Source organism: Macaca fascicularis, chromosome 2 (assembly GCF_037993035.2).
Source record: "Macaca fascicularis isolate 582-1 chromosome 2, T2T-MFA8v1.1".
Lineage (NCBI taxonomy): Eukaryota > Metazoa > Chordata > Mammalia > Primates > Cercopithecidae > Macaca > Macaca fascicularis.
The window spans coordinates 100,814,966-100,837,738 of NC_088376.1; the positions used below are offsets into that span (position 1 = coordinate 100,814,966).

General features: G+C 41.5%; 1 protein-coding gene across 3 annotated transcripts in view; it reads right to left on the reverse strand.

The window, feature by feature from the left end:
* Positions 1-22,773, reverse strand: part of SCN10A (sodium voltage-gated channel alpha subunit 10) — a 100,452-nt gene that overhangs the window by 56,330 nt on the left and 21,349 nt on the right. For all 3 annotated transcript variants that reach the window (XM_015445465.4, XM_015445464.4, XM_005546684.5), the window contains exons 4-10: positions 17,831-17,959; positions 10,195-10,286; positions 7,822-8,013; positions 7,313-7,379; positions 3,651-3,792; positions 3,307-3,504; positions 2,411-2,581 (exon numbers count right to left, since the gene is read on the reverse strand). In XM_015445465.4, the coding sequence (XP_015300951.3) occupies positions 2,411-2,581; positions 3,307-3,504; positions 3,651-3,792; positions 7,313-7,379; positions 7,822-8,013; positions 10,195-10,286; positions 17,831-17,959 (991 nt within the window). The remainder of the gene's footprint in view (positions 1-2,410; positions 2,582-3,306; positions 3,505-3,650; positions 3,793-7,312; positions 7,380-7,821; positions 8,014-10,194; positions 10,287-17,830; positions 17,960-22,773) is intronic.

The window sequence follows — 22,773 nt, forward strand, 5'->3', positions numbered from 1 at the left end:
ACCTCATACCAAACTCTGATCATACTAACTTATTCTACTCACCTTCCTTAATTCCTTTTATTTACCAAACTACTAAAGTGGAGAATCTTGCCAACTGGGGTTCTCCTTACTAATCCTCTTATCTCACAGAACCGAAGTTTCCTCTCTTGATAATTTGAAGCCCGATCCTGTTTAGCAACCATTACTAAAAGCCCAGTATTATAAAAAGTAGAGTACTCTCTGCCTGTAATACATGCCCAAGGACTATAGAACTCATATAATGCAAAAATCCTTCCCATTTTTGAAGGAAATGAGAAAAATCGACACATCCATATTAAAGAAGGGAATACTACATTATTTGCACTTGAGCACCAAGCAAACCAATGAAGAAACTGAGAAGAAAATTTTGGTTGCATATTTGACAGCAGTGTCTCCTTGGCCACGAGTTATTTTAGAATTAAGCTTTTTGACAAATGGTGGGCAATGTCTTCTGAGTAAAAACATTAGAATTGCTTTAAAAGGCATCCTCTGAGGAAACCAACTGGTCTGTGATTTTCCACAAAAACCCTCCTGGGTCTCTCCTATATATTCCTGTATTTCATTTCTGTGGGTTATAAAATGGCTTTATATAAAAACTGCGTTAGGTCTATTTAGCAGATGAATGTACCTGGGAAAAGAGGGAGAAGATGCCTTCCTGGATGGGCTCCAATCAATCAGTCAGCATTAAAGCAGTACTCAAATGGTACTTCCCCATCTTTGCACATACATGTTGTTCTTTCTGCCAGGAAAATACTCCTCACATTCTCCCAAGTCTTCAATTACTGGAAGAATCCCTACATGCTATTTATTGTTGACCCCAATTATCCCCTCCTCCAGGAGGCCTTTTCTGATACCTATCCAGCCCCATGAGAGTGGATGTTTCTTCCGTGATTGTCAAAACACCACATATGTGTCTCTAATACACTATTTAACGCATAGCTGTGTTTATATCTGCCTCCTCCACCCAAATGGAAATCCTTGGGGAGAAGAACATGTTCTAGTCATCTCTTTATACCAAGCACCTAGTACTGTTGAATGAACAAGTTGCAGCTCTTCTTTTTTCCCTTTGAAAATAAGCATCACTGGAGAGACAAGCACACATACCAATTATTGGACATCCAAGTGCTAATCTGCGTGGGGCTGACAGAATGGGGGTAATTAAAGCCCAATTCAGTGTCATTGACATTTCCATGGAAGCTGTGATTCATCCTGTTCTGTGATTGTCTGAACTGTGCCCCATGTATGCCAGGTGCTTCTCAAAAGAGGCAAAGCAAGAAAGAGGAGGGCACAGATGCAGATAGATGCTGAAGTGTGGGTGTGTCATGAGGTTGGTGTGCATGCGAGTGTGTCTGTATATGCACACATAAATCTGAGGGTTGGAGAGATGGTATTGCAAAAAAGTAAAACATCCTTTGGCTTAGCACAGGAAAAGAGATTGAGAGGGAAGTGAGAGGCATAAAACATAAAAATAGCCATGTTGATCCCCTTTTCCACACTGTTAGTGTGGAGCCACCCTCCCACACAGCTGATATTATGTGTCAGACCTACAGAAAGGGCATATTTGGGGTAAAAGGACTTTCAAGGGGCGGGAAGGTGGTGGGAGGAAGCATAGCGAGGAAAGTTGCAGTGCAAATTTTAGAGTGGGAGGCAGAAAGTTATTATGGCGGGAACAGAATTGCTACAGGGTCTGAGGTGAGGTGCTGAAGCCATTCCCAGGCTGGATTGTGTCACAGAGATGGGTGCTGGGAACTTTTCTGCTAAAAACAGGTGACAGCTTGAATTGCAGGGCCTTAGGAAGGAGGTCAGAAATTATACCCAATAATTATGTAAAATTCTGATGCGTCAATTTTAAATAAACTAAGTAAAAAATAAAAACCATCTCGACACATCAGAAAAAAAAAAAAAATGGTGTGTGAAGGATCTTAACACCACAGACAGGGAACCTTGGGCTGTAGAACTGCAGACCAGAGCGTCAGAAGGAAGCTGACCTTTGATGTCCACAGACACCTTAAGATTGGCATGTTCAATATGGGCTTCCCTTTCCTACAAACCTGGGTTCTTCTTCCAGTGTCCTCATCTTGGAATCACCATCCATTTCATTGCCCAATCCTGAAACTGGGAGTCAAATTGGACTCCCCTTTCCTTTTTCTACAGTCCACAATCCCAATCTTGTGGATCCCCCTCGCCTAAAGTGTCCTTATAATTCACCCCTTTTCCCCATCTATAATTACACTTTCCTAGTTTAAGACAGCATTTTGGAGGGGTGTCTGGATCCTTCTAAGCTCTGTGCCTCCAGCTCTTTCTCTGCCACACACCTCTTCCCACTCCAACCCATTGTCCATGGCAGCTGCAATGGTGGGTAATCTTTAGAGCACAAACCTGAGCCTCTTACCATCCTGCGCTGGTTGTAAGGATCAGAACGGGGTGATTTGTTGTCTTCTGTGGAGCCCTCTGACACTCTTGACTTTATTCTGTGCCTTCTCTCGCTGGCATTTTTGGAGGTTAAAGGTGATCCGTTGTGGGAGTGGAGAGAGGTTGTGTCAATCCCCAGCGCTGCCAGCACCTGTGAAGAGAGAACAACAGGTGTAGCCAATAGTATTTGCTTGGACTTAGAATAAATGTGTTCCTCAGACATGGGGTGCCAGGTGGGTGAGATATCGGAAACAGAGAAGCTCAAGGGTTAGGACCTGGGTGGTGGTGGGATTAGGTCATGGCAGGAACAGACACCTCTGGGTCACCCCCTACTCATTCATGGGGCACTCTGTTGGTGCCCTACCCAGATCCCTTTCACCAGATCAGCACACCTATCCTGAGCTGCTTGAGTGGCAGCAGTTAATGACTCATACTTGCAGCATTCTGCGAAAAAAAAAAAAAAAAAGCTCTTTTGGCTGCCTGCTTCTAGGATAGGTATGGGGAGGGTACAGACAGCTGGCTCCCTTGCCTCAAGGTAGGGCTAACTGTGGTACAGGTCATGCCCCAGAGTTCCCCATGGCATCAAGCTGAAGCTGGTCTCTAGCTGAGAACACTCCTTGTTTAGTTCCACCCTCTGCCTCATTCTGTTTTCTTTAACTCACTTTCTCCTGAGAGCACTCCCTCAATAGGTCACTTGCACAAGAATCCTCACTTAGGTTCTTCTTTGAGAAAACCTGAGCTAATATGGTCCCTGAGGCAAGATGATTCCTCCTATAGCTCCCTAAATGGCAGCCCTAATTAAAGTGGCTACTCCAGAACTCTATCCAAGAATGGAAGTCTGCAACTTTCTTCCCAAAGCTTCCACTCCTTACAAACCTCCTGCTCCTTCCGGAGCTTTTCGAGGGTCTCCTGGAACAACTTCTCCTTTGCTTCAATTTCATCAATGGTTGCCTTGTTCTGCTCCTCATATGCCATGGTGACTACAGCCAAGATCAAGTTGACCAGGTAGAAAGATCCCAGGAAGATTACGAGCACAAAAAAGATCATATAGATTTTCCCAGAAGCCCTCAGGGTCTGCAGATTCAAGGGAAAGAAGATAAACCTGTACCCATAGCACATGGACCCCTGAATTTAAGTCAGGCTCCTCCAGGAAAAGCACAGCCATGCAGGTGACCCACCAGCCTCCAACCAAGTCTGTGTGGGAGAATGCAGCTCAGTACCTGCTGGTAGAGGCGTTCCCAGGAATCCTGTGTCATGAGGCGGAACAGTGAGAGGAAAGCCCAAGCAAAGGAATCAAAGCTGGTGTAGTTAAAATCCGGGTTGTCAGAAGTTTTAAGGCAGATATAACCATCAGGACAGTGGCTGCAGCAAGAACAAAGAAGGTCATCCCCTGCTTATTGCACACAAGGCAGCCCAGGGCTGTGAGACAACCACAGAGTTTTATGTCAGAGATCAGAGTTCAAGACCTAGTCTTCATCTTATTAGCAGGATGATTTTGGACACTTGGTCTGTTTAGGTCTTGGTTTCTGTTATCCATAAAATGGAGATGCTAATACTTTCACGTCAGAATTTCATGCACAGGGGAGTTGTCTGGGGAAGGCAGCCGACTGCCCAGACATGATACCATGAGCTCTTTGCCAGTTCACACCAGGGAAAGGAGAGTCAGTAGCAATAATGCAGACTTAAAACCTGAGCCTGTTGGCATCACCTGCAGAGTTGTCTATCAAGGGAGGTCTCACATTAGCCAAGTTCACTGATTAATTATACATAACAGTGGAAATAACACTTTCCACTTACTGAGCACTTTCTGTGTTCCTCTCTCTCCCCTTAAGTGCTTTACAAACACTATAATTTAATCACTCAATGTTCTTTCTTTACAGATAAGGAAGCTGGGGGTCAGAAAGAAATCAGTTGCCTAAAACTATGCAGGTGTCAATATATTTATTAAAAGGAGAAATATAACTGTCAAGTAGCCTAATACTTGAGTCAGCCTAGTCTCCTCCTGAAGATGGCCTGTGAAGGAAGGACAAATTGAAAATGACTGCCTGGTGAGTATTGGGGTGGGAGTGCTCAACTCCTTCCTCTCTCTCATAATAGTAGGATGAGTTGATGTCAGGAAGCGTCTGTCAGCTCAGGGAGCATAAAGGGCTCTCATCTATCCTAGTGGAGATTGCCTGATCAATGAAACAGGAATGCCTCGTTTGAAGTCCCAAATTATTATTTTTTAATATTTTTTCTTTATTTTCCTTTTTTATTTACCTGCATTCCTTGTGAATACATGGAATTCTTTTACTCCCAGGATTTCTCCATGAACTCCAATCTCTGGGGCTCTCCTTATCCCAGACATCCATGTGAACAATGCATACCATGGATTAGAGCTCTGACAACTTAAATCTAATCAGTTCCAATTCTATCTCCACTTCGACTGAAGATTGCAAGTTCCCTAGCTTTGTAGACCCACATTTAAAGGCAGGCTCTCGGTTTGCTCTCCCAAGGGGCTAGGCAACCCATTACCTGTAGGTTTCTTAATTAACCCTGAGGGCAGCCTTATTTCTATGTCTTCTCTAGAAACCCACTGTAGTCACTACATATCAACAGTTCACTGCTCTTAGGATTAAATGAGATCACTGCACAGTATCTTGCACTTCTGCATAGTAAATATTGTAAATAAACTGCGAAGGAAAATTCCTATTGTTTTTAACCTTGGAAGCTGCTGAAAAGATAAACTGGAATAATATATAATATATGTGGAAGAACACTGAAAATTATCAGCTATTTTCTGGTATTCATTTTCTGCCTTGAGACCCCTGACCTTCCTCCCACAGTGCCATTGGTCAATGTGGGCCTTTCCTCAGGGCTCTGGCTTCTCTGCAGCCCCACAGAGGACCCAGGTTTAGCTTTCATGGCATGAGCCTCCAGGGCTCACTCTGTCCATTATCCTGAGCTGGCCTCTCTCTGACATCCCAGCCTGGTCCACTCCCCAACTGCCTGGCTGCGACCTGCTCAGTAGCGGGCCTGGCCTCTTGGGGAGCTGAGCTGTGGAGATGTGTAGATGGACTCCACAACTTTGCCACAAAAAGGACTTGAGCTGCTCTGGAGCCATTGCCTTGAGAAATGGCATTATCTAGACAGAAAAAGGATGCTGAGGGGCTTGTAGTTTACATTTAAGTCAAAGGCAAATGAAAACTGATGTCAGAACAACCGTCCCATGAGCCAAAGAACCAAATGCCAAGTGCATTTGTGAAAGAAGAGTCCAAGGAACCTGATGTTGACCAAATGCTCCTGCTTGTTTCCAGTCCTCAGCTCTAACTGAGATTGTTTTCCTAGTGAGCTGATGAAGGTGGAGCCTCATGCAGGCTCCATACAGGTCCACCTGGGCAATATGGAGCCGTCAGCCTCTCAGGGAGTGGGGGCGTTGTGAGCTCTGCTCTTCCAAGCTCTCAGCCGTGGAGGTGGGTGAGATGGCCTTTTTGATCTTTTGCCTAAACTCTTTCTGCTCATGCTTTCCTCCAGTGGCCAAAGCAGCAGGCAGAGCTGAGGGGTCCTCATCCCTTAGCTTTGTCTCACATTCTGTTCTGCGACCTGGAATGGCCTTCACTCAAACTGTCTTGTATTCACCCAGTCTGGAGACATCCTACCTGCCCTTGAAAGCTTACCTCAAATACCACCTCCAAGAAACCTTTCCGACTTTCTCTCTTGCCTCACACCGCCATCTCACTGTGTTTCCCCAGCCCTTGAAGCCTCTAGTAAAGAACTTGTTCTCCACAGAGTAGCATCTTTATGTCTATGCATGAGAAATTGCAAACTAGCAGCTTATAGGTTGGATTTGGCCGGCAGAAATATTTTGTTTGGCCCAACAATAGGTAGACATTTTTGGGAATAGGTAGCCAATATTTATAGTTGGGACATTTTATATAAAAATCTAAATTTCCTATTTCTATTTTAAAAGTTGGAAGAGCTGGAAACAGTGAACCCACATTTCCACATGGCAACCAAAACCTGGACCGAGCAGTGGGGTTGTCCCCTTTAGAGGAGGCATGAACTCTCAGCCCCTAGGTTCCCTCCTGGCCCATTCCACTCATTTGTTATTATGAATCTGGCCTCTGTAAGAATTTGAAATTGCAAAGTCTGATACATGTGTTTATTCCTCTATTTGTGAGGGTAATGTGGCTATAGAATGTGATGATTAAGTGTAGAGAATTTGACACAAATACGTATTGGTTCCTTCCTGGGGTAGATTGTTTATTAAAATGGCTATAATTCTTCTCCCTGTGTACCCACATCCTTTCCAATGTGACTTTTGAGCTCCTTCCATTGAGTGATGAAGTCTATTTCTCTACTTCTTGGATCTGGACTGTACTGGGACTTGCTTTGGTCAATATAATGTACAAAAGGTACACTGTGTTGGTTCTAAGCCTAGGCCTGAGGAAACTTTGCAAACTTCCACTGTTTCTCTGGGAACTCTGCCATGAGAACAGGCCCAGGCTAACCTGCTTGGAGGTGAGAGGCCACATGAGCAGAGACAGGACATCCTAGACCAGCCATCTCCAAGTTAATCTGCTGTCTGCATATGCATGAATGAGCCTAGTCAATGTCAGCCAATGCCCATCTGATCCCAGTTCATAATGCTGATGCACAGAATCAAGAATTAAATAAATTGTTGCTTTATCTCACAAAATTTTGAGGTCATTTGTTATACAGCAAAAACTAACTCATAATTCCCTCCCCATGAGCTCTGGGTTGGCAAAGAGCATGATTTATTTATTTATACATCTTTCCCAGGACCTGCAACCCCGTCTGTGCCCATAATATGCCAAGGACAAGATGGAGAAAGAGAAAGAATTGTTGGGAATTGTTGCTTTGTCATAAGTTGGAAACTCACCCTGAGTCAGATCCATTGCCACACAGTAAGGGATCAGAAGTGCCTCGCTTGTTTATGTAGATATCTGCTGAAGAAAGGAAGAAAAGAAAGCCTCACAGATGGTTCTGAACCCTCCAACCCAAGCCTTGTGTGGTGAATGCAACACTCCCAAGTCTTCCAAAGTAAGCTCCTTTGGCTACAGGTACTCAGTGGGCATACTGGGCCACATAGAAGGTGTAAAGTCACATCTGAAAAGAGAAGAGCTGAGCAGTGACTTTGGCTCTCTGTCTCCCCCAGCAGAGGTAGAATGACTTGTCTCTAGATTTATGGCTCATTTCCTTGCAAGAGGGATGCTGAGCAACAGGAAATAGAATACCCAGAAGTAAAACACAACTCAAGAGAAGAATTTTGGCAGGAAAGGGGAATCAAAATATACATCTATACACACACACAGGGGCTCCATATCCCCTGTCCCTATATGGTACCAAGGTTCCAACCAGACCTTGATCCCTATGGAAAACTCCACTCACGTTTTCTGTGAGATGAGTAGTTGGTTGTCTCATTGACAGCCATATCATTCTTGACACATTTATTCTTGAGGTTGCCCTTGAAGAGTTGCAGCCCCACCAAGGCAAAAACACTTAGGCAGAAGATGGTGAGGATGGTCACATCAGCCAGTTTCTTCACTGAGTTAATCAGGGCCCCCACAATGACTTTCAGGCCTGTGGGAAGATGACAGTGGTATGACTACATGGATGAGGGAGCACACACAGAGCACACATCTTCATCTTAGCCATCCTCCCTCGTCTCTACATACAGGAGTGAAGTATATACACACTCCAGGGCAGCTCCAAGACCTTTCCCATCCGAAGCTTACATTTACCTGAGAGGCAGGCAGTTAGGCAGGGGCTATTCTCATTATAAAGATGATGCAACTGAGACCCAGGCAATAAATTTTTATCATCTTGAAGCTAATAAAATTCCTGACACTAGCAACTCAATTTAAATAATTTATGCTGAGTACCTACTTTTTCAGGCACTGTGCTAGGCATGAAGCTACTAACTTCACCCCGGTAATTTGGCATCTGTCTTTCTGCATGCATCTCTCAGTTCTGGGAGGCAACTTGAGACTCAGGACACATGAACCTCACTCTGTGTGTGTCTGTGTGTGTGTGTGTGTGTGTGTGTGTGTGTGTGTGTGTGAGAGAGAGAGAGAGAGAGACAGAGAGAGAGAGAGACATGCAAGAGAGATAGAGTGAAACAAAAATAGACCAAGAGAAAGAAAAAGACAGAGACACAGAGAAACAGAGAGGTGAGTTTCGCAATAGAGAGAGACTGTAAGAAACACTGAGACAGTCACTGGGGCATAAATAGAACTTGTGCCAAGCACAGCTGGCAGCAAAGAAGGATACACCTTCTTGTTTAAGGAGGGATGATTTGTTGCTCTGGTAAGTAAAATCAACTTCTTTGGGAGAGCAGCTTCACAGGTAGCAGAAAGAACTCTAACCAGGGAAGCAATTTAGGATTTATTTTTGGTTAGTCATTTTCTAACTGGTTGAACTTGGTTGGTCGGCAAATAATCCACTGAGCACTACATGTGTCAGTCCCTGGGCTGGGAGCTGAGTGATGGCTAAGGCAGCAGCATGTCGAGTGCTGATGTCTGATAATTGAGGGGCAAGTCCATAGCATTACTGAGCAGATGGGCACACAGGGGAGCAGCCATTAACTGAAGTTCCAGGGGTAGGAATGGGGTGGGTGGAGTGTGAGAAAGGTGGAAAAAAACAAGGGAGGAGGTAAAACCTTGGCAGAGCCCTGAGGAACGAGTGTGAGTTGAGTAAAGAGAGGAGGAAGGATATCCCGGAAGAAGGGGCAGCACAGTCGAAGGCTAGGAGGTGAGCAACGGTGTGGAGTATTTGCAGAACCATAGGTGGATTCCAGAGCATGGTGTGAGGTGAGGAGAGGTGAGAGATGAGGCAGAAGAGGGAGTATGGACAGACCAGGTCTTGCAAATAAGACTCAGGGTCTTCCCAGTTGAGAGTAAGTGAGAGAGATATGAAGGGGCAGGACCAGGCCTCTCTTCATGAAGAAGTGTGTCCAGTGGAAGCTGGCAGAGAGTTTCCAATCTTTCCCTGCAGAGCCAGACAAGAAATGGTAGAAACGACTTCCACTCTAGAATGGGTGTTTCTGTTTACAGATGAGAGAACGAATGCTCGGGGTGAGAGGAGAGAACCCATCAGGCCACAAAGGGGAAGGGCTGAGTCCCATTTCAGAAAGTTTGCCTTGTCTCTGGCCTCCCCATCCTCACCATCAACCTCGTGGGGGATGAAGAGTAGTCGCTGGGCTACTGGTGACAGTGGAGATCTTAGAGGTCCCATACAATGAGCTTTGATGGACTACTTTTGTTTCTGAATTCTCAGTAATCAAGAATTGCCTAATTCTTTTTTCCTCTGGGTGTCTAAAGACAGGATTTTAGACCTCCGGAAATAGTGAAGATACTGGGACTGCTTTCTCCCTTCCTCCCCATTTCCAAGTTTAATCATTTAGTTTAAGGTATAAATAAAAATTCAACTGGGGGGGTCTTGCCTGAATCCCTCAACCAGAATAGAAAGTGAAGACATGCCCCTCCTGTTATGTGTTGATTATGAGGCCATGTGGTATGTGGGAAGAGCACTGGCCTAGGAGTTGGGACAATAGGCTCTCCAGGTCACACTGTCTCTTACTAGTGATGAGGCCTTGGGTTCATATTTCCTATATTCCAGGCCTCAGTTCCTTTGTCTTGTAAATGGGGGCAATAGTCCTTGCCCTGGAACCTTACAGGGCTCTTGTGAAAATTAAAGAAGGGAGTTAGGCTGTGAAAACTAACATATGCTCTGTGAATAAATGTGCTGGTTCAAGCAACTCACCTGGGATCACAGAAACTGTTTTTAATGCTCTAAGAACTCTGAATGTCCGGAGGCCTGAGATCCCACGGAGATCTATTGCTGTGCCAACATATCTATAGGACCAGAAGTTAGTCAGCATCTCTGCAACCAAGGGTCCTGGGGATGCATGCAGCATAAATAAGGACAACTTGGGGTATCATTAACCTAGAGAGCATGCAGAACGGACACTTAGAATCTAGTGACACTGCCATCTATAGACTGACACTGACACTGATTTCATTATTGTAACATCTTTCAGAGTGGACCCTTTGAGAAGATGCATTGCGATCTAGGCAACACTGCATGTGGATGGATCTTCAAACACGGGGGTTTGACTAACCAGTCTCCTCAGACACTGATTTCTCAGGAGGAGACCTCCATGTCCGAGGGGTACAAGGCTGAGCCTTGTCTGATCCACTGTGACAGGCTAACTATCATCTCAGATTTGAGGTCTTTGACATCTCCTCATGGGCCGGGACTAATCTTGGAAAGCAATGCCCAAAGCGGTACTCCGTGGCAAGAAAATCCCAGGCCATACAATTCCAAATGAGGAAGCTGAACTGATATGAAAAACCATCTTCAGAGTGTGAGCGTGGATACACCCATAAGCCCCACATGGACACACATGCAAAGCTTTTTATTTTATTTTATTTTATTTCAATGGTTTTGAGGGAACAGGTGGTGTTTGGTTACATGAATACATTCTTTATCTGTATTTCAACACTTTTGGGGGAACAGGTGGTGTTTGGTTGCACTGAAAATTCTTTAATGCTGATTTCTGAGATTTTGGTGCACCCATCACCCGAGCAGTGTATGCTGTACCCAGTGTGTAGTCTCTTATCCCTTACCTTCCTCTCACCCTTCCCCACAAGTCCCCAAAATCCATTATGTCATTGTTATGCCGTTGCATCCTCATAGCTTAGCTCTTTCTTGTAAGTAAGAACATACGATGTTTGGCTTTCCATTCCTGAGTTACTTCACTTAGAATAATGGTCTCCAACTCCATCCAGTTTGCTGCCAATGCCATTCTTTCATTCCTTTTTACTACTGAGTAGTATTCCATGGTGTGCATACACAACATTTTCTTTATCCACTTGTTGGTTGATGGGCATTTAGGCTGGTTCCATATTTTTGCAGTTGCAAACTGTGCTGCTGTAAACATACATATGTTTTCATATAATGGCTTATTTTCCTCTGGGTAGATACCCAGTAGTGGGATTGCTGGATCAAATGGTAGTTCTACTTTTAGTTCTTTAAGGAATCTCCATAATGTTTTCCTTAGTGGTTGTACTAGTATACATTCCCACCAGCAGAGTGTAAAAGTGTTCCCTTTTCATTATATCCATGCCAACATCTATCATTTTTTGATTATGGCCATTCTTGAAGGAGTAAGGTTGTCTCATTGTGGTTTTAATTTGCATTTCCCTGATAATTAATGATGCTGAGCATTTTTTTCCTGTTTGTTGGCCATTTGTATATCTTCTTTTGAGAATTGTGGATTCTTGTCCTTTGCCCACTTTTGGATGGGATTTTTTTTTTTTTTTTTCTGATTTATTTGTGTTTCTTGTAGATTCTGGATAATCGTTTTTTGTTGGATGCATAGATTGCAAAGATTTTCTCCCATGCTATGGGTTGTCTGTTTACTTGGATGGTTATTTCTCTTGCTGTGCAACAGCTTTTTAGTTTAGTTAGGTCCCATCTATTTATTTTTGTTTTTGTTGGATTTGCTTTGGGACCTTGATCATGAACTGTTTGCCTAAGCCAATGTCTAGAAGAGTTTTTCGAATGTTATCTTCTAGAAATTTTATAATTTCAGGTCTTAGATTTAAGTCTTTTATCCATCTTGAACTGATTTTTGTATAAGGTGAGAGATGAAGATTCAGTCTTTTTCTTCTACATGTGCCTTGCTAATTATCCCAGCACCATTTGTTGAATAAGGTGTCCTTTCCCCACTTTATGTTTTTGTTTGCTTTTTAAAGATCAGTTGGCTGTAAGTATTTGGCTTTATTTCTGAGTTCTCTGTTCTATTCCATGGGTCTATGCGCCTATTTTTATAACAGTATCATGCTGTTTTGATAACTATAGACTTGTAGTATAGTTTGAAATCAGCTAATGTGATACCTCCAGATTTTGTTCTTCTTGCTTAGTCTTGCTTTGGCTATGTGGATTCTTTTTCGGTTCCATATGAATTTTAGGGTTGTTATTTCTATTTCTGTGAAGAATGATGATGGTACTTCAATGGGAATTGCATTGAATCTGTAGATTGCTTTTGGCAGTATGGTCATTTTCACAATATTGATTTTATCCATCCATGAGCATGGAATATGTTTCCATTTGTTTGTGTCATCTATGATTTATTTCAGCAGTGTTTTGTAGTTTTCCTTGTAGAAAGTTTTCACCTTTTTGGTTAGGTATAGTCCTAAGATTTTTTTTTTTTTTTTTTTTTGCAGCTGTTGTAAAAGGGATTGAGTTCTTGATTTGTTTCTCTGCTTGGTTGCTGGTGGTGTACAGTAGTGCTACTGATTTGTATACATTGTTTTTGTATCCCAAAAGTTTACTGAATTCATTTATTAGATCGAGGAGCTTTTTGGATGAGTCTTTAGGGTTTCCTAGGCATACGATCGTATCATTGTTGAACAGCAACAGTTTGACTTCCCCTTTACTGATTTGGATTCCCTTTATTTATTTCTCTTGTCTGATTGCTCTGGCTAGGACTTCCAGTACTATGTGGGATAGAAATGGTGAAAGTGGGCATCCTTGTCTTGTTCCCATTCTCAGGGGGAATGCTTTCAACTTTTCCCTGTTCGGAATAATGTTGGCTGTGGGTTTGTCATAGATGGCTTTTATTACCTTGAAGTATGTCCCTTCTATGCCAATTTTGTTGAGGGTTTTAATCATAATTGGATGCTGGATTTTGTCAAATGCTTTTCCTGCATCTATTGAGAAGATCATGTGATTTTTTTGTTTTAATTCTGTTTATGTGACGTACGGCATTTATTGACTTGTGTAGGTTAAATCATCCCTACCTCCTTGGTATGAAATCCCCTTGACCACGGTGTATTATCTTTTTGATATGTGTTGGATTCAATTAGCTAGCATTTTGTTGAGGATTTCTGCATCTTTGTTCAACAAGGATACTGTCTGTAGTTCTTTTTTAAATGTCCTTTTTTGGTTTTGGTATCAGGGTGATACTGGCTTCATAGAGTGATTTAGGAGGATTCCCTCTTTCTGTATCTTTTGGAATAGTTTCAGTAAAATTGGTACCAATTTTTCTTTGAATGTCTGATAGAATTCAGCTGTGAATCCTGTCTGCTCCTGGACTTTTTTTTCTTGGCAAGTTTTGAATTACTGTTTCAATCTTGCTACTTGTTATTGGTCTGTTTAGATTTTCTATTACTTTCTGATTTAATCTAAGAGGGTTGTATATTTCCAGGAATTTATCCATCCCCTCTAGATTTTCTAGTTTGTGCAAATAAAGGTGTTCATAGTTGCCTTGAATTTTTTTTTTTTTATTTCTGTGGTATCAGTTGTAATGTCTCCCATTTCATTTCTAATTGAGCTTATTTGGATCTTCTCTCTTCCTTTCTTGGTTAACCTTGTTAATGGTCAATCAATTTTGTATATCTTTTTAAAGAACCAGCCTTTTGTTTCACTTATATTTTGTATAATTATTATTTTTTGTTTGAATTTCATTTAGTTCTGCCCTGATCTTTGTTATTCCTTTTCTTCTGCTGGGTTTGGGTCTGTTTTGTTCTTGTTTCTCTAATTCCTTGAGGTGTGACCTTAGATTATCTATTTGTCCTCTTTCGTACTTTTTGATGTAGGTATTTAATGCTATGAGCTTTCCTCTTAGCACTGCTTTTGCTGTATCCCAGAGGTTTTGATAAGTTGTGTAATTATTATCATTCAGTTCAAAAAATTTTCAAACTTCCATCTTTATTTCATTGTTGACCCAAAGATCTTTCAAGAGCAGATTGTTTAGTTTTCATGTATTTGTATAGTTTTGTGGGTTTCTTTTGGAGTTAACTCCCAGGTTTATTTGACTGTGCTCTGAGAGGATACTTGACATAATTTCTACTTTCTTAAATTTATTGAAATTTGTTTTTCTATCTCTCATGTGGTCTATCTTAGAGAATATTCCATGTGCTGATGAATAGAATGTATATTCTGCAGTTGTGGGGTAGAATGCTCTGCAAATATCTGTTAAGTCCATTTATTCTAGGTTATAGTTTAAGTTCATTGTTTGTTGACTTTCTGTCTTGATGACCTGTCTAGTGCTGTCAGTGGAGTATTGATCCACCACTATTATTGTATTGCTATCTATCTCATTTCTTAGGTCTAATAGTAATTGTTTTATAAATTTGGGAGCTCAATGTTAGGTGCATATGTATTTAGAATTATGATCTTTTTCCATTGGACCAATTATTTTATCATTATATAATGTCCCTATTTGTCTTTTTAAATGCATGGAATATCTTTCCCCCTCTCTTTACCTTAAGTTTATGTGGCTTCTTATGTGTTAGGTGAGTCTCTTGAAGACAGCAGATACTTGGTTAGTGGATTTTTATCCTTTCTGCCCTTCTGTGTCTTTTAAGTGGATCATTTAGGGCATTTACATTCAACATTAATATTGAGATGTGAGGTACTGTTCTATTCATTATGCTAGTTGTTGGCTTAATTTCTTTTTTTTATTGTGTTATTGTTTTATAGGTCCTGTGATATTTATGTTTTAAGGAGGTTCTATTTTGATGTATTTTAAGGTTTTATTTCAAGATTTAGAATTCCTTTTAGCATTTCTTGTAGTGCTGGCTTGGTAGTGGCAAATTCCCTCACCATTTGTTTGTCTGAAAAAAAAAAAAAACTTTATCTTTTCTTCACTTATGAAGCTTAGTTTAACTGGATACAATATTCTTGGCTGGCACTTATTTTATTTCAGGAGGCTAAAAATGGGACCCTAATCTCTTCTGGCTTTCAATGTTTCTGTTGAGAAATCTGCTGATAATCTAATGGGTTTTCCTTTACAGGTTATCTGAGGCTTTTGTGTCGCAGCTCTTAAGATTCTTTGTCTTGACTTTAGATAACCTGATGTTTATTTGCCTAGGCGATGATCTTTTTTGAGATGCATTTCCGAGGTATTCTTTGACTTTCTTGTATTTGGATGTCTATATTTCTAACAAGGCCAAAGAAGTTTTCCTCAATTATTCCCTCAAATAAGTTTTACAAACTTTTAGATTTCCTTCTTCCTTGGAAACACCCATTATTGTTAGGTTTGGTTGTTTCACATAATCCCAAATTTCTTGGCTGCTTTGTCACTTTTTTTAATTCTTTTTTTTGTGTGTCTCAGTTTGGGTCAATTTAAAAGCTTTGTCTTTGAGCTCTGAAGTTCTTTCTTCTACTTGTTCTAGTCTATTGTTGAAACTTTCCACTGCATTTTGTATTTCTCTGTGTCTTCCATTTCCAGAAATTGTGATTATTTATTCTTTATATCTATTTCTCTGGAGGATTTTCCATCCATATCCTGTTGTTTTAAAATTTTCTTTTAGGTTTTATTTTTATCTGGTATCTCCTTGAATCACTTAATATTCTTTTTTTTTGAGACGAAGATGGAGTTTCGCTCTTGTTGCCCAGGCTGGAGTGCAATGACACAATCTCGGCTCACAGCAACCTCTGCCTCCCAGGTTCAAGCGATTCTCCTGCCTCAGTCTCCTGAGTAGCTGGGATTACAGGCATGCACCACCACACCCAGCTAATTTTGTATTTTTTAGTAGAGACTGGGTTTTTCCATGTTGGCTCCAGGCTGGTCTCGAACTCCTGACCTCAGGTGATCTGCCCACCTCGGCCTCCCAAAGTGCTGGGATTACAAGCGTGAGCCACTGTGCCCAGCCCTGAATTCTTTATCTGGCAATTCAGATATTTCTTATTGGTTTGGATCCATTGTTGGGGAGCTACTTTGATCTTTTGAGGGGTGTTATTAAACCCTTTTTTGTCATAATTGCTTTTCTGGTTCCTTCTCATTTGAGTAGACTATTTCAGTGAAAAGATCTGGAACTGAAGGGCTGTTGTTCAGATTCTTTTGTTTCATGGGTGATCTCTTGATGTGGTGTTCTCCCCATTCCCCTGGGGATGGGGCTTCCTGAGAGCTGGACTGCAGTGATCGTTATTGCTCTTCTGGGCCTAGCCACACAGTGGGGCTGCGAGGCTCTGGGGTGGTGCTGGGAAATGTCTGCAAAGAGTCCTGTGATGTGATTGATCTTGAAATCTCCCAGTCATGGATATCAGCATCTGTTCTGGTGAAGGTGGCAGAGGAATGAAGTAGAGTCTGTGAGAGTCCTTGGTTGTAGATAGGTTTAGTGTGCTGGCTTTCTTGAATGCTAGCTATGTTAGCTGTGAAGTTGTCACATGGACAGACTCAGGACATCTGGTTAGCCAGGATGTTGCAGGCAGTGCAATTGGCTATTGTTTTCTTCTTCCTGGGATCAAAGTTATGCTGTCATGAGTTGCTTCAATGGCCTGAGTCGGTTGGCCTCCAGTCGGTAGGTGATGCTTTCAATAGAGCACTAGCACATTAGTAGAAGGGGGATCTGAGCTCGCCCTAAGTTGGCCAGGGTAAATGTTTTAGTTTCTCAGGTGATGAGCACGGCCATAAAGCTTCCAAGAGTTTCTGTGTTTTGTGTTCAGCTACCAGGGCAGGTAGGGAAATACCATCAGGTGGGGGCAGGGGTAGGGGAGTCTGGACTCAGACTCTTCTTGGGTGGGGGTTGCTGTGGCCACTGTGGGGGAAGGGGGCTGGTTCTCAAGCCAATGGGGTTGTGCTCCAGAGGGAATTTTGGCTGCCTCTGCTGTGCCACAGAGTTCTCCAGGGAAGTGGGGGATAGCTGGTAGTGAGAGGCCTCGCCTAGCTGTCATGTAGTTGGTGAGGCTGGTCTTGCTCCTGCAGCGCCCCACTCAGACCTTGCCCCAGGCTGTGAGCTTCCCCACTGAGAAAGAAAGCATGACTTTTGTACCTCATCCCTCCCTGTCTGCTTGCAGTTCCCATTTGCCCCCTGGATTCTGCTCAAGAAAATTTGTAACCAGTTGAAATTATTGCTAATTTTAGTTGAAGTTTCTTTCACCCTGCGACCCCCTCCCTGATTCCACTGGCTGCCTTCCCCAAGGGCCCCTGTGAGGTATAGTCAGGGATGGATTCCCTGGTCTCAAGCTGGAGACTGGGAGTGCCTACAAGGCACTTCCCTCTGCTGCTTCTACTTTTATATTTTGTGGGCTCCCTAAATTTATTTACGTTCCAGATAAGGGTAAATTCTTCTCCTGTCATCTGGATTTTCAGATTCCCCAGTCGGGATGTGTGTTTGGAGGCAGGTTCCCCCCCCCCCCCACACTTTGGGAGCTCACAGTTTTTCACCTGTCTTGCAGAATTTGCAGCAGCATGCCACTTATTTAAAAGGATCTGTGAATTCTTTCAGTTCTCCTGGTATATTCCTGCAGTGGTTCTTGGAGCAAACGTTCATGGGTAAGTATCCACACACTGTCCAAGTGGGACCTGCATGTTAGCCCTGTCTCCTACCCACCATTTTGTTCCCTCTTCTCTCACACATGCAGATCTGCATAGAGAATTACTCACGCCAGGGTAATGACGCTAAAATCCAGCCAGTTCCAAGGATCTCTCAGGTACGTGAACTCATTTAGACAAAATCCTCTTGCCAGTATCTTTATCAAGGCTTCAAAGGTGTAAATGACGGTGAAGACATACCTGGGAAGGAGGGTAGAAAAGGAGCATCAACTGTGCCATGGAGAGTACTCAGGGGGTTCCTTCTCCTTCCAGGAGGGAGGGATGAGCTTCTGTGATTGCTCCAAGAAAAAACATGCAAAGAATATCACCAAGGTGATGAGGGGGAAGAAGGTAAGGCAAGGAAACAAGACACAGACTGAGGAAAAAAGAAGGGCCACACAAATAGATGGAGTGGGGAGGGATGTGTGTGACGGACAGCCAGCAGCTTCTGCTGTTCCGGGGTTAGGCAGAGGGCAGTAGTGGGTGAAGAGCAAGGATACTCCTGTTCTATGTCTGCCAGGGCCTCTCTACCCTGCAGGAAGCTGGGGGTTCATCTAAAAACTCCCAGTTTTTAGGGACTGGAGGGCAGACTGATGAGAGGTAACTGACAGAGCAGACCTAAGAAAGCTGAAAACTGGCTGAAGCAGGGAATACCTAGAAGCAAGCCAAGCTGTACCGCAGAGCCCCAGAACTGCTTGGAATGTAGAGATGCTAAGTATCTCTGAAAGCAAGGTTTAGGGGAGGGTGATAAGTAGGGCTGAAAGAACTGTTTGAAAGTTTTTACAAGAACCAGTTGGGTTTTCTAGATGCTGCTTTATACCATCCATTCAGTGAGAAACTGCTTCTGCTCCAGCAACAGATTAGATGCTCATTTTCTTAAGAGTCGAAGAAAAGGGAAAGAGTTGCATACTGAAAAATGCACATAAAGAAAAGTTTACATACTGAAAGGCAAACAACTCCCCTCCCTATTCACTTCTGTCCCTCATTAAGTTTCCAGAAGATAGTCAGGTTTAGAGCCCATGAAGATGCTACACTTTTAACATGAGCAGCCAGCCAGGGAGCAACAGGAATTTGAAGGATGCTTCTAACACCAGAAACCAAAGCAACCAAACAACTGAAAAAACAAAACAAAACAAAACAAAAAAAAAAAAAAAAAAAGAAGAAGAAGAAAGAAAGAAAGAAAAGAAAAAGAGACAATACAGAGGGCAGAAGAAAAGTTAGAGAAATAGAACTGTATTGGCCAGGCACAGTGGCTCACACCTGTAATCCCAGCACTTTGGGAGGCCTAGGCTGGCGGATCACAAGGTCAGGAGATCGAGACCATCCTGGCTAACACGGTGAAACCCCATCTCTACTAAAAATACAAAAAAATTAGCCAGGCAGAGTGGCGGGCCCCTGTAGTCCCAGCTACTCGGGAGGCTGAGGCAGGAGAATGGCGCGAACCCGGGAGGCAGAGCTTGCAGTGAGCAGAGATGTCGCGCCACTGAGCTCCAGCCTGGGCGACAGAGCAAGACTCTGTCTCCAAACAAACCAACAAACAAACAAACAAAGGTACTTATATTTTTAGAGAGTTAAGAGGTAAGAAGAGGTTCCACATATAGAACAAGAACAGAAGGCCGTAAAAAGTACCTTCAAAGAAAAAATGGAATAGGAGGACTTGTAAATAAAGTTTTGGAAATCTCAGAGAAAGTGGAACAAAAAAGCAAAAATGGATAAGAACGATAAAAAGTTTGAAAGACTAGGAGGTGTATTGTTTGACTAATAGGAGGGCTAGAAAGAAATTAGAAGACAATGAGCAAGGCCTTCAAAATTAAGAGGAAAATAACTTCTAATACAGAAGTCTTTCCCTAGCCAAACTGTCAAAGAAGGTAGAATATATGAAGTCTTGGGAAATTTACTTCTTAGTTACCCTTATAATAAAGTTACTAGAAACTGGGCATAGTGCTGTGTACCTGTAGTCCTAAATACTTGGGAGGTTGAGGCAGGAGGATCACTTGAACTCAGGAGTTTGAGGCCAACAGCCTGGGCAACATAGAGAGACGTTGTCTTAAAAAAAAAAGTTACTAGAGGATATTCTCCATCCAAACAAGAAGCATATATGCGATCCAGGGAAGAGGCAAAAGGAATCCAAAAAAAGGATGAAGAAGAAAAAATATCTAGAAAACAGCTGTGCATCAGGCCTAGAAAACATCTAGGTCAGAATGAGGCAGAAGATGAAGTACTCCAGCAGTGATTTCCATAGGAAAAAAATGATACACATGCACCTAATGTGTGCAAATAAATTGAAGCAACAATTAAACATCTGGAGAAGAGTTTGGGAACAAATTAGGGATAAATAGAAAACTGAGCAAACAAAGAAACAAATCCTTATTAACTTCAGGGAAAGTAAAAACATTGTGCAAAAAGGAAATATAGTCAAAGTACACTGCCTGACACAGCTGTAAATAGTGTTTACTTAGCAATGTAATGTAATTATATATGTAGTCAGACAATGGATATATTATCTGATGATCTAAGTGAAGATTATAATATGACTGTAACAGAAAGACGAGGGTGAGAGGAAATGAGTTTGTGTATGTGGCCTTAAGTTTGTTCTCATAATAGGAAGCCAATAAATAACATCAGAAATTGAAAAATTAAAAATTAGTAGTATGAGTATCTTATTGGAGATAGGGAGGTATCAGAAGACACAGGTAAAAAAAGCTAAAAATGATGGCCTCTGGAAAGAAGAGATGAGAAAAATGAAATTGCTGCTTTTTTTGGTCAGAATCTTTATAAAACTCTGTGACCTTTTAAATCATGAACATATATGTCTTAAATAAAAGTAAAAGTCAAATTAAAAAGTGAATAATTTTTTTTCACATCTGTGAGAGGAGAAATCATGTTTGAAATCATGAAGAAATCTATATCTGGCTGCATAGCTGCTTGAGCTGTCAGCTTCCATATCTTGTTGGTTTCCCCCACACACTCTTTATGTTTTCTAAATTAGAAAATCTTAACTCAGAATTATAGGTTGTTGCGAAGCTTTGACGGATATTTCTGGTTTGTCAAATCAAACACAGACCCAGAAATTATGGAGAGAGTGCTCTCTAAAGACTATTTTCAGTGTTTCACCAGAAGGCAAGTGCCCCAGCTCAACAGCAGCTAATGGAGTTGCATCCTCTTTGGTGGTATTTGGCTCTGCAAGTTATTTCTTGATGTTCGGTTACAGCATTCGGATGTAATTTTTAATAAGCCCAGTGTGTTATTTCCTAAGTGCTTTTTCTGGTGAATGAAGAAAATCATTGGGTATTGGGAAAAAGTCAAGCTTTCAGCCATTGAGGCACTTGCACCACTGATGTCTGATTGTTACGAATCCCGATATTCAGGCTCTGAAAGCAAAGATTCATAATATTCAAATTCTGAATGGATCACTGAGATACCTAACTTGTATTCATAAAAATCGTAATTAAAAAATTTCATGCCTTATTTTTAAAACTCTGTGTAAGCCTTTCCTATTTGCCAGCCAAAGCAATTCAATGTGGGAGAGCAGCCTCTCTTACTCACTTTTCATTTCAGCCCAGTAGGTCAAAGAGATGTACACTAAGTGACCACAATCAGTTTGTATTTACAATTTCCACTGTGTACCTCAACAGCAAATCAGAATCTGGAGGCATATTACAGACCCCCAGCTGCGTTCTGTGAATAAGGTATGAGCTAGCATTGGAATTTGGAAGCTTCTATCTAGATAGTGATACCTTTCCTTGCTGACTTTGCGGCTGGATTTCTTCAATGGCAATTTAATACCTTTCCTCTTTAAAAAAAAAAAGTTTTGGTAAACTATGTATAATATACATAACATAACATTTACCACTTTCACCATTTTTAAGTACACAATTTAGTGGCATTGAGTACATTCAGTGTTGTGGAACCGTCACCGCTATCTGTTTCCAAACTTTTTTATAATCCCAAACAGAAATGTACCCATTAAACGATAACTCCCCATTCCTCCTCTCTGGCAACTTTCACTCTACTCTCTGTCTCCATGAATTTGCCTATTCTAGGTACCTACTAAAGGTGGAATCATGCAACATTTGTTCTTTTGCGTTTGAGTTATTTTACTTAGCACAATGCTTCGTCAATGTTGTGGCATGTATCAGAATCTCATTCATTTTTAAAACTGAATGATATTCCATGGTTTACATATATACTACATTTTTTATCCATTCATCTGTTGATGGACATATTTGGCTATTGTGAATAATGCTGCTACAAACATTAGTGCATAAGCCAACATACCTTTTAAAGTCTGTTTCATAGGTTCAAACTGATTTTTAATTATACCAGAAAGCTCTCCTTTTAAAATTAGCTTCATGATAAATAGAACAAAAAGTCACTGAGTCTTTCCCATATATATAGTGAACATATGCTGACAACTTATTTATTCATAGTTTTGTTCAACTATAAAACAAAATGTCTGCTCTTATACATAACAGTCATTGCCTTTAAATGCCAGTCACATTATAACGAATGCAATACTTCTGATTAAGGAATTATACCAATTGTTTTTCTTGTTTCTTTTCCAACTGCAATATTTGTAATTGATTTGGAAACTGGTTTCGTATCTTACCAGCAAGAGTGCAATTGTGCTTGTTTTTGATATGAGGATGAATGATGACTCTATAGTTTTGTTGTCTTCTCAACCTTTAACATAAAATTTTCACAGTTTTATACTGGAAAGCCTTATTTTGTACTTGTAGTAGAGACAATCAATTGGTTTAAAAGTGGGGTTGATAAGCTTTATTGGAAAATAATATGGAAGTTTTGATAGCTTTATATCATTACTTGACAAAAATGTTAGCAGATAATAAACTGGGTACTAGGACAAAAGGATCATTGGTCCAATAAAATTCAATTTTCATTATTCATTGTCATGACTCCCATTTTCTTATATATTTTTGTCTGTTTTGAGGAGATTATCCACATCCATTGTCCAGTTGTCTCATGACAAACATATTCATGCTTTATATTTTTAC